This window comes from Plodia interpunctella, chromosome 18 (assembly GCF_027563975.2).
Source record: "Plodia interpunctella isolate USDA-ARS_2022_Savannah chromosome 18, ilPloInte3.2, whole genome shotgun sequence".
NCBI classification, from domain to species: domain Eukaryota; kingdom Metazoa; phylum Arthropoda; class Insecta; order Lepidoptera; family Pyralidae; genus Plodia; species Plodia interpunctella.
Genome location: NC_071311.1, coordinates 4700474 through 4715707, shown reverse-complemented (window position 1 = coordinate 4715707; position 15234 = coordinate 4700474). Strand labels below are relative to the sequence as shown.

The window sequence follows — 15234 nt, the reverse complement described above, 5'->3', positions numbered from 1 at the left end:
TTGTATATATAATATTTGTACATAATTCTTACCCTTTTTAAATAGTTTGTTATTTTTTATTAGTTTCCATTTTTCTTTAATTCATTGTAAATATGGATTTAATAAAGCTATGTAAGTAACATAAAAAAATTACACATAATTATTATTAGTAGATCTAATGTAAAATAAACTATTTAAAAATAACTAATTAAAAAAGGAAAAGTTATACAAAACAGCCAGTAAAAAATAATGCATAATCTGTTGGTGAAAAAATTAACTCAAGTTACAAACATAATATGGTCTGCACCTTTCCATTACTCATATATCTGCCCTTTTAAAAATCAACAGCACACTCACAATTATTTACGTACATCTGTTCTTTGTAACCGTGTGAATATAACATTTCCACGAAAATGTCATATGAAAATATTCCCCTTCAGTTCACGGATGACTTAATGCCAAATGGCTCCCAGGTGTGGGATGTAATGGAATTAGTTTACGAAGTGAAAACCGAATTCATATTATATTAAGTCCTAACACTCACCACTCGGCAAGTTTTGTGAAGTAATCAAGTATTTACGCCATGGGATTTGATTAAACAATTGATGGGGATTAAGTTTGTCTGAAACTTCGGACAACACACTAGTGTATTTGAGATTAAACCAATACACAACACACTATATGGATTATCGCTTTCAAAATTTATACCAATTGACAGATACTTGGCCAGTTTATTCATTACTGTTAACACTATATAATACATAGATAGTTCAATTTTTAATCACAGAGAAAACTCTGTGATTGTAAGAGCTCCATATCTCAAAAGGTAAAAACGGAACCCTTATAGGATCACTTCGTTGTCCGTCTGTTTTCATAATAAATAAATAGGACCAAACCAATTATTTTTGCATATACATCCAAAAATGGATTAATGGAGCATTTTTTTTTCGATTGAATGTGTGCGACAAATAGTTGAAATACGAATGAATAGTCTACCCGTCTTAGATTACGCCCACTCCATATCCTTCCGGGGATGTCGTACAAAGATATAAAGATATACATAAAGATATAAAGCCAGCAGCATACATTTAGCCAAAGAGGTTTAGCGACAGGCAGGCCGGTAGCAAATTCACTATATAAATATTTAAAATTTAAAGTTTATTTCCAGACGACCCGACTCCGGAGTGTCACAGCCGAAAATGCAAACCGGGAATATGCGTGGTTGAGAGAGACATTCAGACGAAATCGGTTAATACTATACCCACCCACACATATAACGCTGTAATTTTTTCCATCGGAAACAAATCGGACTGAAGCGTTCGTCCGGAAATGACACAAACGAGCGGAAACTCGGCACGGCCGACAATTTGCGCGAATCTTGCTATTGCATCGATTTATAAAGCCACGACTTGTGAACGACGTTTAATTGCTGTTTTAAAATGAAGGCTTTTTTTGTTTTTCATCAACATTTTTAAAATTATCCTGTAAGCATAGTAGTATAGGACAAATTTCCAAATATTCCTCCCTTATTAATTAGTTAGTATTCCTCCCGTATTATTTACTCGTAGTTATATAATACTTGAATTACAAAGTTGGTATGAAAAGAGAAGAAGAATCATTTATTAGACGGAAAAGTACAAAAGTACATAAGTACCAAAAATTTATGTATATAGATTTTTGGTTCTTATGGTTTTAACCGAGCGAAGCCGGGACGGACCACCAGTGCCATAATATTTTAGATCTACTAAGCATTTTAGTATTAGTAGTATTTTTAAATGTCAAAATATTCACTCGTACTCAATGACATTTAATTAGTCAACAAATGAGACTACTTGTTGAAAATGATTTCAAAAGCCCAGCAGATAAAAGAACCATTATTTGTTTAAATATTCACTTTGTTCCAAAAAAAACGTATTTTTTCTTCTCAGAAATGAACCGTTGTAGGTACGTACTTAATGGAAAAATGGACTGAAATTTAATTGCTTTTTTCATTTCTAAAGATTATGTTGTGTTTAATTTCGGACAAAAATTGCATAACCTATTCCATTAAAAACTGTTTTTTTTTAATCAAATCTAATATTTATTACAATAATCTGATATTTATTACAATAATAACAACACTATTTTTATAACGAGTCCTTTTTTGATATAATAAGGCTGTTTTCATTACCTGATTTACCCCATGATTTGGTCCTGTAGATTAGACAGACGCACGAAGGATTGAGTTTTTTCTTTTGTACGGCACCCTAAAGGGTAAGAAGAACAAATTGCAAATTGATTGATAATATTAAAAATATTTCTATTTAAGTAAAATTTAAATTAGATTCAGGTTACTCAATTTTTGACGGATTTAGAAAATAAAGAAGTTTATTATTTTTCTTTGAAATTTCGACTTCTGATAAATATTGATCAAGATGAACTGGTGCTGAAAAAAGACTATCCATAATAAATAAATAACGATAATTAATCATAACAATAATGCCACTATTATTATGATTATCGTTTATTTATTACTAATAACCTAATAGGCCCGGGCTTCGTCCGAAATTTGAAAAGAAAAATTTTATCAAATTTTTCATTTAAAAATAGATTTCACATCTAAATTGGTAATATATATTAAGCAATAAATCTCATGAATATGATATACATAAATCTTACATATCGTGTTCAAGAGATTTATAGTTTTAAATATGGAAAATCCTTTTTTTATTTATTCGAGTCAGGTTTTTGGGTTTGCTTCATCTGGATTAGTAAAATATGATATATATAAATACTTCATATATGTTTTCTTTTTAAATAATTTTCATCTATTTCCCAGTACTGGCAGCTAATTAATTATCTGTGTTTACTCGTTAAAAAGCAAAGACACTTTAATGGCGCTCTTCATTTTGTGATTGCTGCAGTATATCATAATATTTTGATCATAAAAGCGCTGTATGCATAGTTTGTAATAATGGTTTTATTATTAGATATTTTAAATGTTAGTCTCGCGAATGAATAGTTATGTTCCCAACCTCAGTTGGATAGCTATTCTGTCATGTAAAATAACTGGCCACATTAAAAAATTTAATAAAAAAAGTAAATCTTAGAAAAAATAAAAAAGCGCTAAAACATTAACACAATAGATGTACTATTTCATATATTTTTACTGTTCGATTTTATTGTTGTCATTTATATATTAATTCTTATAGTGCAATATCATGTTCTGATATTTCAACTCGCAAAAGAGAATCATAGAAAAGGAAGCCGGAACTCATCACTGAGATCACGTAAAATATTACAATATTCGAGAAAACAGTGGATTGGAGAGTCAAACAATCGAAATGCAGGCTTCTCCGTGGAATATTGACACAATATCGAAGTAAGGCAGAGGGAAATAAGACTTACCCTCGTATTCTCAGTCCTTAACTCATTCCTCCACTCCATTTTGAGATAACATAACTCAATCTAATATCCAATCAAATCGCTATTAAATTTGCTAACCACGCCTATTTGAATAGAATATCGAACTGTCATCTCAAGGAAAAACAAAGATATTTTGATCTGACGGCCAAAAATAGAAACTTTCTAAAGTCATTTTGAAGATTTCCAAATTCAACAGCAGCGACACCTTCACGGGCCGGATAAGTTTGCTTCCTTCAGTTCACATGGATCTAAAAAATATATAGAAATAGCATATGCAGCTATTCGGATTCAGGAATTAAGCAGTTTTTAAGTTTGCACAACAAACTTAAGTGTCCCTGTGTAATAAAATTGGTAATTTAAAATGACTTTTCAAAATTGTTTTGTCGCCGCCAGGTCAAGTTGCTTATTAATGTGTTTATATTCGAGCGAATGAAAATGTACTTTTTATAAATGAATAACATATTAATTAAAAATGGAGATTGTCATAAGTGGGTTTAACTTGCGGCTATAAAATTAGGTTACTATGCCCCTTCTATTAACTATCAGTGGTATATCAGTGTTTCTGTCAAATGACAATGACGTTAGTTTGCTCAAATTTTATCTGGGAGCTAGTGATCTATTAGTGTTGCCGATATGTAGGCTGCCGTGATGCATTCCTCTTGTAGTCAAACACGATTAAAATATTGTATTCTTGATAGATGTTCGAACGAAAATCACCGCGGAATATTTATTTCACGTAAACTTGTTAATGTCTTGTCTAGTATGTACTTTGGCATCTCATGATTTTTAGCACGTTGATCTTATAAGAACTTATATAGGCTGAAGTCAATATTTTAAGACTGATGGCGGTCAAATGGTACTTTTAACCGCCGTTAGTCTCCCGATCAAACTGAATATTTTGATGTCAGTATGTAATATCCTTGTTGAGTTCAATATGGCAAACCATTAATTTGAAATATTTCCTAAATAAAAAAGTAAAGTTAGCTTTCTTCAGTCCAGAATGGTGTTCGATCGAATAGGTCCCTCAAGGGCCTCCTCCCGGACTATGAGGAAATTTCACGGGCGTTGCGCGGCGCGACGAGCGTGTCCAATCAACGCATTAACCGACCAATCAACACTTTAGACCCGCCCAATGAGTGAGGTTATATCAAAATCAAGTCGAGTAGATTTAAGAATACGGGTGTTAACTTTGCTTCCTTGATTATTATTATTACCTACTAAATTAAATATTGTATCGATTAAATATTGTAATTCCATGGCTATATTTTACAATTTTTACATTAATTTGAAATATTAATTTTAAAGTTTCGAAATTGAATGTTTAAACCAGATTGTGACGTGTGGTTCCGCCCTAGAACATGACCACTCGAAATTCTCCCGTATTCCCGTATAGTCTTGATAGTAGATAGTCAATAATAAAAAACCCAAAGATGGTTGACGTCAGGTAGATGGCCAGAGGTAAAATCACAGGCGAGTCTTCAAAAATTTAAGATTTATTTTTTACACTGACCCTGGCCTTCGCAGCTACATAGATCCGAATTTAACCAGAAACATGCGAGGATGAGTAATTATTTCCTCATATATAGATGCATGTTTGTGACTGCCTACTTTATCTATTCATTTGGGTGACACCAATAAATTACCGAACTAATTACTGTGAGACAGATTTGACATTGAATTTATCGTTTTACCTTTAGTCAATGTTCCCAAAATCTTCCAATTGCACGAAACGACCTTAACCTGACAGATAGGTTTCGTGTACATAAAGCCTTTGTTTCGAAATTTATAGATAATTTTCATTGAACAGGCTCGAATAGTTATCTTTCATTTGCTTACTTTACAAACAATACTCTCAAAGTTACCACAGATATAAAAAAAATCACCAATTGTTTTTGTATTATTTAAAAGACTTAATTAAATAGTCGAGTTCATAGGGGTTACACAGAGTACTTGAAACTGCACTGTTGATGCATCTTTATCAAAAGGAAAACATGATCGTTTTTATCTCTCCTCAGGTTCCACGGCCAGCGTTATAAATGGGCTGGTGATAATTACAGAAAGCAGAGTTCTATGCACGACACGCAAATACTCCTATAGTCTGCCGATGTTTACCCTCGGAGCGTTATCACTCGATAAGTTAGATCACAAGCCGCCTGCAAACAACCTTATCATGGTAACATTCTTACTGAAGTCATTGAGGCACTCCGCAGACTCCGCCACGGGGAGGCGAGACGCGCAAAACACTTGAGATTTTAGATTTAAGCGCATAGTGATGGAAGAACTCAAATTATTAGATAAGTGAGTGAAAGTGTAGTGAACAAACCAAAGAATAAACCAAAGCTAAGAGCTAGTTTCCTGAGGAGGTGGTACAGACAGTCGGCAAACTGGAGGATTTAGGGACGTTGGATATAGACGGGTCTGCGGTCAACGACACTGTTCAGAGGTTGAATTGTGAGAAAAAAAACCATGGGTTGCCCGGGAACTATTGCGAGGCGTACTACGACGGCCTGCTGTGCTGGGACCCCACGCCTGAGAACACGGTCGCGGTGCAGAAGTGCTTTAGTTTCTTCCAGGGAGTCCATTATGATGATACGCGTAAGTAGCTTTGTTTTTTATATGATAGATTAGATACAAGATAGCTAGATGATAGGTCAAGTAGGATAAATATGCTACAATCTAATATAGAGGCGAAGAAGCTGGGAAAACGCTCAGAATATAAGTTTTAATTTTGTCAAACGTGTCATATTTTCGTGGTACTACAGCAGATTTTTGTTATACATATGGGATAAAGCATAAAGTTGACAGCTTGCTATTACTCAGCTTTCAAATATCCTAATAAGAACGTAGATATAAATTATAGGATTGTACTACTAAAAACTGTATATTTTTGATTAGTCAACATAGTTAGTTATAGTATATTTGGGTATAATTGTTGTTGGGTATATAGTTATAGTATATTTGGGAATAATTGTTATTGGGTATATAGTTATAGTATATTTGGGTATAATTGTTATTGGGTATATAGTTATAGTATATTTGGGTATAATTGTTATTGGGTATATAGTTATAGTATATTTGGGTATAATTGTTATTGTTTGTTGTTATTTATTATTTAGTATAATAACCCCATCAGTATAATATTATGAAGAAACTGGGAAAATACTGAGCGCAATAAATAAATATAAAATACTGATTCATCTCATTAACTGTGCTCTCAGTAGCGAAACGGAAGCTCGCTTGCGTTATACAGCACATGTCTGTTACTTACATTATACTATCATAGAAGATGTTATTGTTATACTGTATTATATTTATGTGAATACGTAAACCATAAAGAACTTGCTACTTACTAAGTAACAATCTTGTCCCCACCAGAAAGGACAACGGGTAGGGACTATTGGAACAATATATCTCTTGTGAGAAATTGCCTACTCAATATGAGTTTTTAAATTTCAGCATTTTCCCAATCAGACACATATTAATTATAGCAATTTCTGCGGTCCATGTAGGTACACATACAAAATATGATTCTTGCAAATTAGTTCCATGCTTATTAATATGAGAAGAAATACTTTGCAGTGGCAAACTGGAATTAGCACTTTTCTATTTTCAATCAAAATTTTAGATTTCATTCACAATCTAGATTAAATAATAATTGGTAACATAGTTCTTGATTGTTATTTATATATAACAAGTTTGAATGAAAATCTCCATATTTACATTTATTCGATATGAATTATACATATATAAGTTTTCGTCCAGTTTATGAATATTTTCTATTGCCCTTAAATTGCTGAAAGCTTTGTCAAAAAAGAACAATGGCTCGGATGTCCCGACAATCACCTGTTATTTATAAAGCGAAATAAAAACTCTTTTGTTCAAATTCATCTCGATTTCCATACCGCAACCCAGCTATTAGGTAAATTCAAGGGTTTTGTTTTACAAAATGGCGCCAATCATGTGTTGTGTGTGCACCATTAAGTTAAAAATAAAGTGGGTTTTTCTTCTATCTATGGTTTGCAAGTAGTACGAGGTAAGTACACAGAAATTTTGAAATCAATTCATGTTTATGGTTTTTTACTATACTTTTGTTATCACCTGAAATATATTTATTTATAATTATTGAAGCCTGCCATTGATATTTACTTCACAACAACAACACACTTTGGCTGCAGCCGCTACATGGCCAATTTCCATTACTAATGTTTATTAAAGCCGTTACTGGGCCGACGCAATGTCGGTGCTTGCAGAGACAAATTTTAATATTCTGCCTTTATTTAGGGCACTCTATATTTACTTTGCTTATGAATATTTTAACTGTGCTGGAAATGATAATTATACCTATATCGAATTTGACGGTAATTGACTGAAATCCGAAATCGCCGAACCTTGAAATTTTTAATGATCTGAAATGGATGAAAGTCGATGTCTTCTTAAACATCGATTTTCATCCATTTCATGAAGCGGTTGACAAAAAGCTAGTTCTGTATTCGTGTAGGTAGTTTTCTTTAATAGAAATATATATTGTTTCTTCTTAAATATAATATTTTATATTAAACTAGCGGCCCGTTCAGCTTCGGTTGGGTCATACCATAATATATTATACACCTAAACCTTCTTCAGGCACTATCTATTAAAACACGCATCAAAATCCGTTGTGTAGGTTTAAAGATATAAGCATACATAAGGAAGGACAGACAGAAAACCATAATTCAAATTCAAAATTCTAATTCAAAATTCTTTATTCAATTTAGAATGATATACACCACTTATTGACGTCAAAAAATTACTTAAACTAAGTCTACTGCCGGCTTCCAAAGCGCAGGTGAAGAAGAAGCGGCGCAATAAATTTCACCGCAGCATTTTCTCCAAGGACGTCAATTAACAAATATAGATCTTATACATATCTTAAAAATTAGGAGGACGAATTTACATCATTATTAAAAATGTCAAAATTTGAATGAATAAATAAAATGAAAGTCACACAAAATATATAAAGCTAAATGTACAAAACGTACGTAATAATATCATAAATCAATTACATATGTTATGAGGATACTGCACCATGCTTGGGCCAAACATTATCATCAGACTTTTAATATGCCTTTTTACTAAGTACTTCTTTTATATAATTTCTAAATTTTTTGTCTGACAAATCAAGAATCCATTTAGACAATTTATTATAAAACTGATACAGTTCCCAACAAAAGACGTTTTAACTTTGGCCAACCGATGCCCGGGGACAGACAATTTATCTTTATTACGTAAGGCTCTATCAGTGTAAACACCAACTTTTTTAAATAAGTTTAAATTTTTCCGGACATGCATAACGTTGTCAAATATGTATTGAAAGGGAAAAGTTAAAATTTTAATATCTTTAAAAAAATCTCTAAGGAAATCCCTTCTCCTCAAACCATATATAGCATACAACCATAGATAAAAGAAATATATTAAATTTATCTATGGGTACGACTTTGTTTTATAACATGTATTGATGTGCTGATAGTGACTCTCAAACTCGATCCAAATCATTTGCGGTTTTGGGAGCTAAACTTCAATGGACTATAAGATTACTCCTTCCTTAAAGAAAGACTTTTACCTCTTTAGTCAATTCTCTCTTTTTAGTATTAATTTTAATGAAACAAAAAAGTTATTACAAACAACAATTTTGATGTAGGTAGACATTTTCATATATTCCACTAACTGTGCCCCAGGGCTTCCCTCCCCAAATTTCATAACAATTTCGCGTGAAAGAGTAACAAATATACGTAATCCTTATCCTCACAAACTTTCGCATTTACATATTAGTAGGATTATAGAAATTTAAAACTTTGGATAACTATATCGACAACACTGTAAATGTGCCAAAGCATTTTACGTGCCTTCCTAAGAGAGGGAGGACTTAAAAAGTAGCAGCGTTGGGAGCATGCCGGAGATTGCTTGAATGGCTTGAATTAATTAACACACACAGTATAATTTACATTACATACAAGCATGACCTAAATAGATTTACTGTAATATTGTTTGGCAAGTAACGTCGGAAATGAAACAATAGTTTCACGTTTTTATCGTTCCACCTAAAGGTTGGCTAGAGGAAAAACAAACCGGTCAAGTGCGAGTTAGACTCGCGCACCGAGGGTTCCGTACAAAATTTTGAAGATTGGGTTGTGATTTTATAACCAGTCGCCTGCCTAACCGTCAACCCTCTTTGGAAATGCTATGGTTGCCTATTAGTCCTTTAGTCGTCCCGTAAAGCCATCTAGTGGGAATGGTGAAAAGCGGGCGTATGCTCATTTTGTACGAAACTAATTACAAATATAACTTTCTTCTGCGATGTAAGTAAAAATTACCAATGCTTGTATTTTTTCCTATATCAGCATAGTATACCCTTACTTTATCCCAAATTTCATGATTCTTAATCTACGGGAAGTACCCTAGGTTTTGATTCCCTTGTGAAATCGCAAAATATGTGTATAAACGGTCATATTTTTTGATCACGTATACGTTTGATTTCTCTCAGCTGAAAGAGACCGTAGACCTGGGTATTTGGTATGAATTTGAACTTGATACCTTTACGCGTTCCTGACAGACAGACGGACAACGAAGTGATCCTATAAGGGTTCCGTTTTTACCTTTTTAGGTACGGAAACCTAAAAAAATATAAAAAAACATTAGCGATAAATCTGCCTTTGGTTATAATATGATATATGTAATATGAACGTATATTTTGTAAATAGTCTGAAAGCAACAAGATCATTCCCAAAAATGGTTCACGTCGGGCAAGCGGCTGGTTTTAATATCACAACCGAATCTACTGTTTTCACACCTGGCTATAAAAAAGGAATTTTAATAAAGGAGGCAACTTTCGATACGCAACGCATATTGGGCAACAGTCTCATTAGGTTGTTGTTTACAAGTACAACTGTAGCACTAAAAGTAAATGATTGTAATGTTTACGTTCGCCAAAATTTTGTCTTAGAAAGCCTTTTAATTCATCAAAATTAATTATCTATGTTTTCCCTTTGCCAACTTCATAACTGTTTTCACACCTGGCTATTAAAAAGGAATTTTATTCACTGTCTCATAAACTAATTATTAAATCTATCTATTTTATCCTTATTATAATATTTCAAATATTTCAATTAAAAAAATAAGCATAAACATATGGCGAACTTAAAAACATCCCAGCTATGCATCAAGAGAAGCAGAATAATTTGGATGGGTAACACAACATAATTATAACGGCCTTTCATAATTTTACAGAGAATGCCTCCCGTCTTTGCCTGGAGAACGGTGAATGGTTCAACCACACGAACTACGCAAACTGCACAGAGCTTCCCAATAACGTGTCTCCAACAGATGTCACCAGCCTCATCTACCTTGCCGGGTACCTGCTCAGCCTCGCGGCCCTGTCGCTTGCTGTCTTCGTTTTCTTATATTTTAAGTAAGTGATAATAGATCCGACATTGTGGCCTTGAAGAAAAGAATCTTCTCTTTCTCAAAAAATCGGCATCGCGTCGGTGACCCGTTTCTGGTGTCCACGCGCTGCGATATTTGTTTGTTTCACCGCTATGTTATGTATATAAAAATACTTACCAAACCGGCTATTGAATAAATGGGTAAGATTGGAGATAAAACTATTAAATTTATGGAGACTGAAATGATTTCCTTTTTAAATATACCTTGGAAGTCACCTAGCACAGTGAAAATGATCGTCAACTAAATATATGATAATTGTCAAGGAACAAAGGGCGAATAAAAAGAATATGGCGGTTTGATTACATATCGACTTTTGTCGTTTGAATTTAATAATTCCAATATGGCACATTTCATTCAGTCTAGCACAATTTATTCTGTCTAGTCTTGTCTTGAGTGTCGTACACACTGCCGGACCTGTATGACGCCACAGATACTGGTATCGGTGGCATCTTATTGGTCTTCACAAATATGATTCCGCAAGTCAACACGCTAAAAAAAAATGTTAGTCAAACTAATGTCAGATGCTTATGACAAATAACTTTTGTTTAGTTCGCAATGCCGACTGCACTAAAAGTACCTTAACTTATGCGGAATATTGCGGTCGTCAAAATCGTCATCTATCACTTCAAATCTAATATTAAATGATATAGTACTTATATATCGTTAAAACAAAATTAAACCACTATCACTAAAATATAAATTCAATTAATTAATTTCTCTGTTGCCTATCATTATAGAAATCGGAATAATATCTATTCGAAATTCTGAGATTGTAATGAAAGAGCCTATTATTCTCCTATTTCGCTGGAAGTTAATTGTAATAAGAAATACCTATTTCGTAATTGAAACTTACATCAAATAAACCTTATTGTTAGGAAATACATAACGGCAGATAATAATGGTTATACAGAAAATTGAAATTTTGAAACACCAGTCTGTTTATTTTCAAAATATGCTCAGTAATACAACAAATTCCATTTTTTTTTTGTGTAATACAAATTTTCATCTATCCATACTAAATAAGATCAGCTGATCGGTCAATTTGTATAAGAAAGTAAAAAATATATGTCAGTTTTTCTATAGATTTATTTGAGAACCTGCTCAATCGTCGGACTAAATTATATTTTGTGTATGATATCTGTCGTGGCGAAATCCAATTACCTATGCCCTACGGCTATTTGATTCCGATCAGTGGAAATTAATATCTAATTATTTCGGTCAAATGTGATTAATCACCTAAAGTATTCTGAAATATAAAATATGTATGTTTATATTGTAATGTTTACAAATTATGGCAATATATTATATCAAGAATTTAGTCCTTCATATTTTTATATCGCCAGTAGCATTATCTGAAATTAAAAGTATATTCCGGATTCAGCTATAATTCTTTTTATACATTTTCCCGCTCTCGTGAACACGTCGTATGTGTTGATTTACAATATATAATCAGTTTTAGGGTCCTACTTCAAATGGAACAGGAAAAACATTCCAGGTAACCATTCGGAAAACGCCATGTCAAAAATATTTCAGTTTCAGTTCAAATGTCACCCACACAAGCATTCTCTAGTTAGATTTTTCGTTGGAGTGAAACAAAACTTGTGTTTTCTAAAATCACAATATGAAACCATTTATAAATAAACATTGTGTGTTTTGTTAACGTGTGGATTCGACAATTTCAAACAAGCCGTCAGTCAAGCGAAAATATAATTAACATTCTGAAAACTGATAAGCATAAGATGTATATTGTTTATATTATAGATAGGGGGCGAGTAGCATCTATAACGTGTGTTATAAACATTTATTTTTGAATATAATGTTATTAATATGAAGACAGAAACTTGCGTTTATAGTAACAATTACATATAATCATTATTTCCTATAAATATCAATGACCAAACATGCAGTGGATTTTAATCTGTAAATATTTCACGAATATTATGCTATTGAAGCTCTGACCTTTTTATGAAGCATATTTTGAATACATAGATTTATAAAAACGCAACACATTGTGTCTCATGGTTACCTATTTAAACATTTCATGTATATTTTCAGCTACGAATAAATAAAAATGTTTATTTATTCGTAATGTGTCGAAAAAATGTGTCGAAAATGAACATATTTTTACGGCTTGAACTAATAATTATGTAAATATTGACTGATCAAAATTATCCAATTATAACACCTCTAAAATTATCATGACTTTGCCGCATTCGTGTAAGTAATTTACAATAAGATTATAAAAAGTAAATAAAGTAAACCTGATAACAAGGCCCACTTCAGAAGAAAACTTGTATCTTGAATAATAATAATGAACGTAATTTATCATAATAAAAGTTATTAAAAATATTGTTATATTTCATTATAATCAGATTTCTGTAAATTTAATGAGTCGTATGGCTTTATTATATAGATAAAGAAATCAATCATACTTATATATGATTTGTAATATATAATTTAAATCGATTAAAGTTAGTAAACAATGCTGGCCCTGATACTTAGAGAAGGTGCAGCGACAACTTTTCAACTTTAACGTGCACAGAAAAACGCAAAGTATGCCATTTTGTCTAAACGTCAGCGGCACGCCGGTTAAAACCAACATCAAATCTGACGGTGCAACTAATTGAAATAAGAGTTCTTTAAAAAATAAAATCTGAAACCTTTGATAAACGTTTGTGATTCGGATCAAAATTAACGACCAGCAATAAATCTACAAAATTACGTCGTAATAAAAATATCGTAAAACTTTTCACAGGAAAGAAAACCACTTCAAAACAAAATTCATTTAGTCTTAAAAGGTTGGAACAGCTGCAGTTGCTATAATTTTGATTTGTTTAATTTTAGAGAATTTTAGATAAATTTTACAATCAGTTTTTTTCTTTATCTGTGACTGTCTAGTAACTGTATAGGTGTACAAAAGCTACAAATATTTGAAAACTTCACAAGAATATTTTCTTATTTTATTATTTTGTCCCAAAAATCGAATATTATATATTCCAAGATACTACATAGCCTTGGCAGCTGAAAGGCAACAATAGCATTCCCAAAGAGCATTGACATCAGGCAGCTTGTAACATTATCATAGTCATAAAAATTATTAAAAATATTTTTAATTTTCAGGGATCTCCGATGTCTAAGAAACACTATACATACGAATCTTATGACAACGTATATATTATCGGCATGCAGTTGGATTTTAAATTTAGCTTTACAAGTAAGTACCTAGTCAATACTAAAGTCTATTTATCTTATGAGCAATGTTTTTTCTTTACAATTATAATTTTGACAAAATTTTCCAATGTTTAGGTTTCGAATGAAGTATAAAATGGTTTCTCTACGGTGAATAAACTTTTAAAACATCTAAAGATTCTAATATCCCACTCTTTATGACTTGTTAAAGTTTTATGAACCATGTTAAGTTTAAAATAGCTACTTAGTCTTTCTAATAGTTTGAGTAGTAATCTGGTTACGGCCTTTTTTCATTTCAGTTTATTACTTTTACCCAACTATTAATACCAATAAAATGTCCATCGAGTCTGCGTAAAATAAGTATCTAAAGCAGATTTCTTATACGTTAGTAATTCAATTTCAAATCTCCTCATGTACTATCGAGTCCACCAATCACACAGCCTGATTGAATAACAGATAAATGTGCTGATTCCCTGTTATTAAATCGGAGGGAGCCTCGCTGCACAGTGGGGCACAGTGCGATCCCGACAGATTGGCAGTTACATTTGCATTTCTCTTACAATATAACTTGATTACACGCGTACAAGCCACGAGGCGTAGAATGCACAATATTTACTATCTACGAAATGCGCATCGCTCTTTCTGTTATTATATTAAAGTTAACATTAGAAAATACTTCAACTATTGATTGCCACTTATCAAACATGTCTTATTAACCCTTTGCTAGTAATATAGTTAAGATTTTATATAATTAAGTAGAATTAAACGTGATAACAATTAGGGTGGGTTGCACCTACTGTCACCTACATTTCAACATTAACGTGCGCGGAAAAACGCAAAGTATGCCGCCGTCAGTGGCGCACTTGAGTGATGCAAACCGAACTTCTCTTGTATTTCGTTTACTGTCGTCTGCCAATGTGATAAATTAAATTCAAGCACCAATTTTGTAGTTTTATCCATCCCCTCATTTCATACGACTTTTTTGTTGTGGAAAATCAAAGAACTCATACCAACATTTGAACGTGTTTTGTTTTAGAATTGGTCGGAAGAAGCGCAGCAGGACCAAACTTCGTGTATGATACTAGTAATATGCATGCACTACTTTTATCTTACGAACTTTTTCTGGATGTTAGTTGAGGGTGAGTACAATTTGCATAACGTCGTAAGAGGTAATATCGTGTT

At 32.5% G+C, this 15234-nt stretch overlaps 1 protein-coding gene across 4 annotated transcripts in view; it reads left to right on the top strand.

Moving 5' to 3' along the window:
- Dh44-R2 (Diuretic hormone 44 receptor 2) overlaps positions 1 to 15234 on the top strand; it is a 96465-nt gene that overhangs the window by 70732 nt on the left and 10499 nt on the right. For 2 of the 4 annotated variants that reach the window (XM_064436538.1, XM_064436539.1), the window contains exons 3-6: positions 5400 to 5979; positions 10648 to 10828; positions 13984 to 14077; positions 15089 to 15191. In XM_064436538.1, coding sequence (XP_064292608.1) covers positions 14024 to 14077; positions 15089 to 15191 — 157 coding nt within the window. In that variant the 5' untranslated portion in view covers positions 5400 to 5979; positions 10648 to 10828; positions 13984 to 14023. Of the gene's footprint in view, positions 1 to 5399; positions 5980 to 10647; positions 10829 to 13983; positions 14078 to 15088; positions 15192 to 15234 lie in introns of those variants that run through there. The other 2 variants (XM_053758660.2, XM_053758661.1) reach the window with 1 other exon arrangement.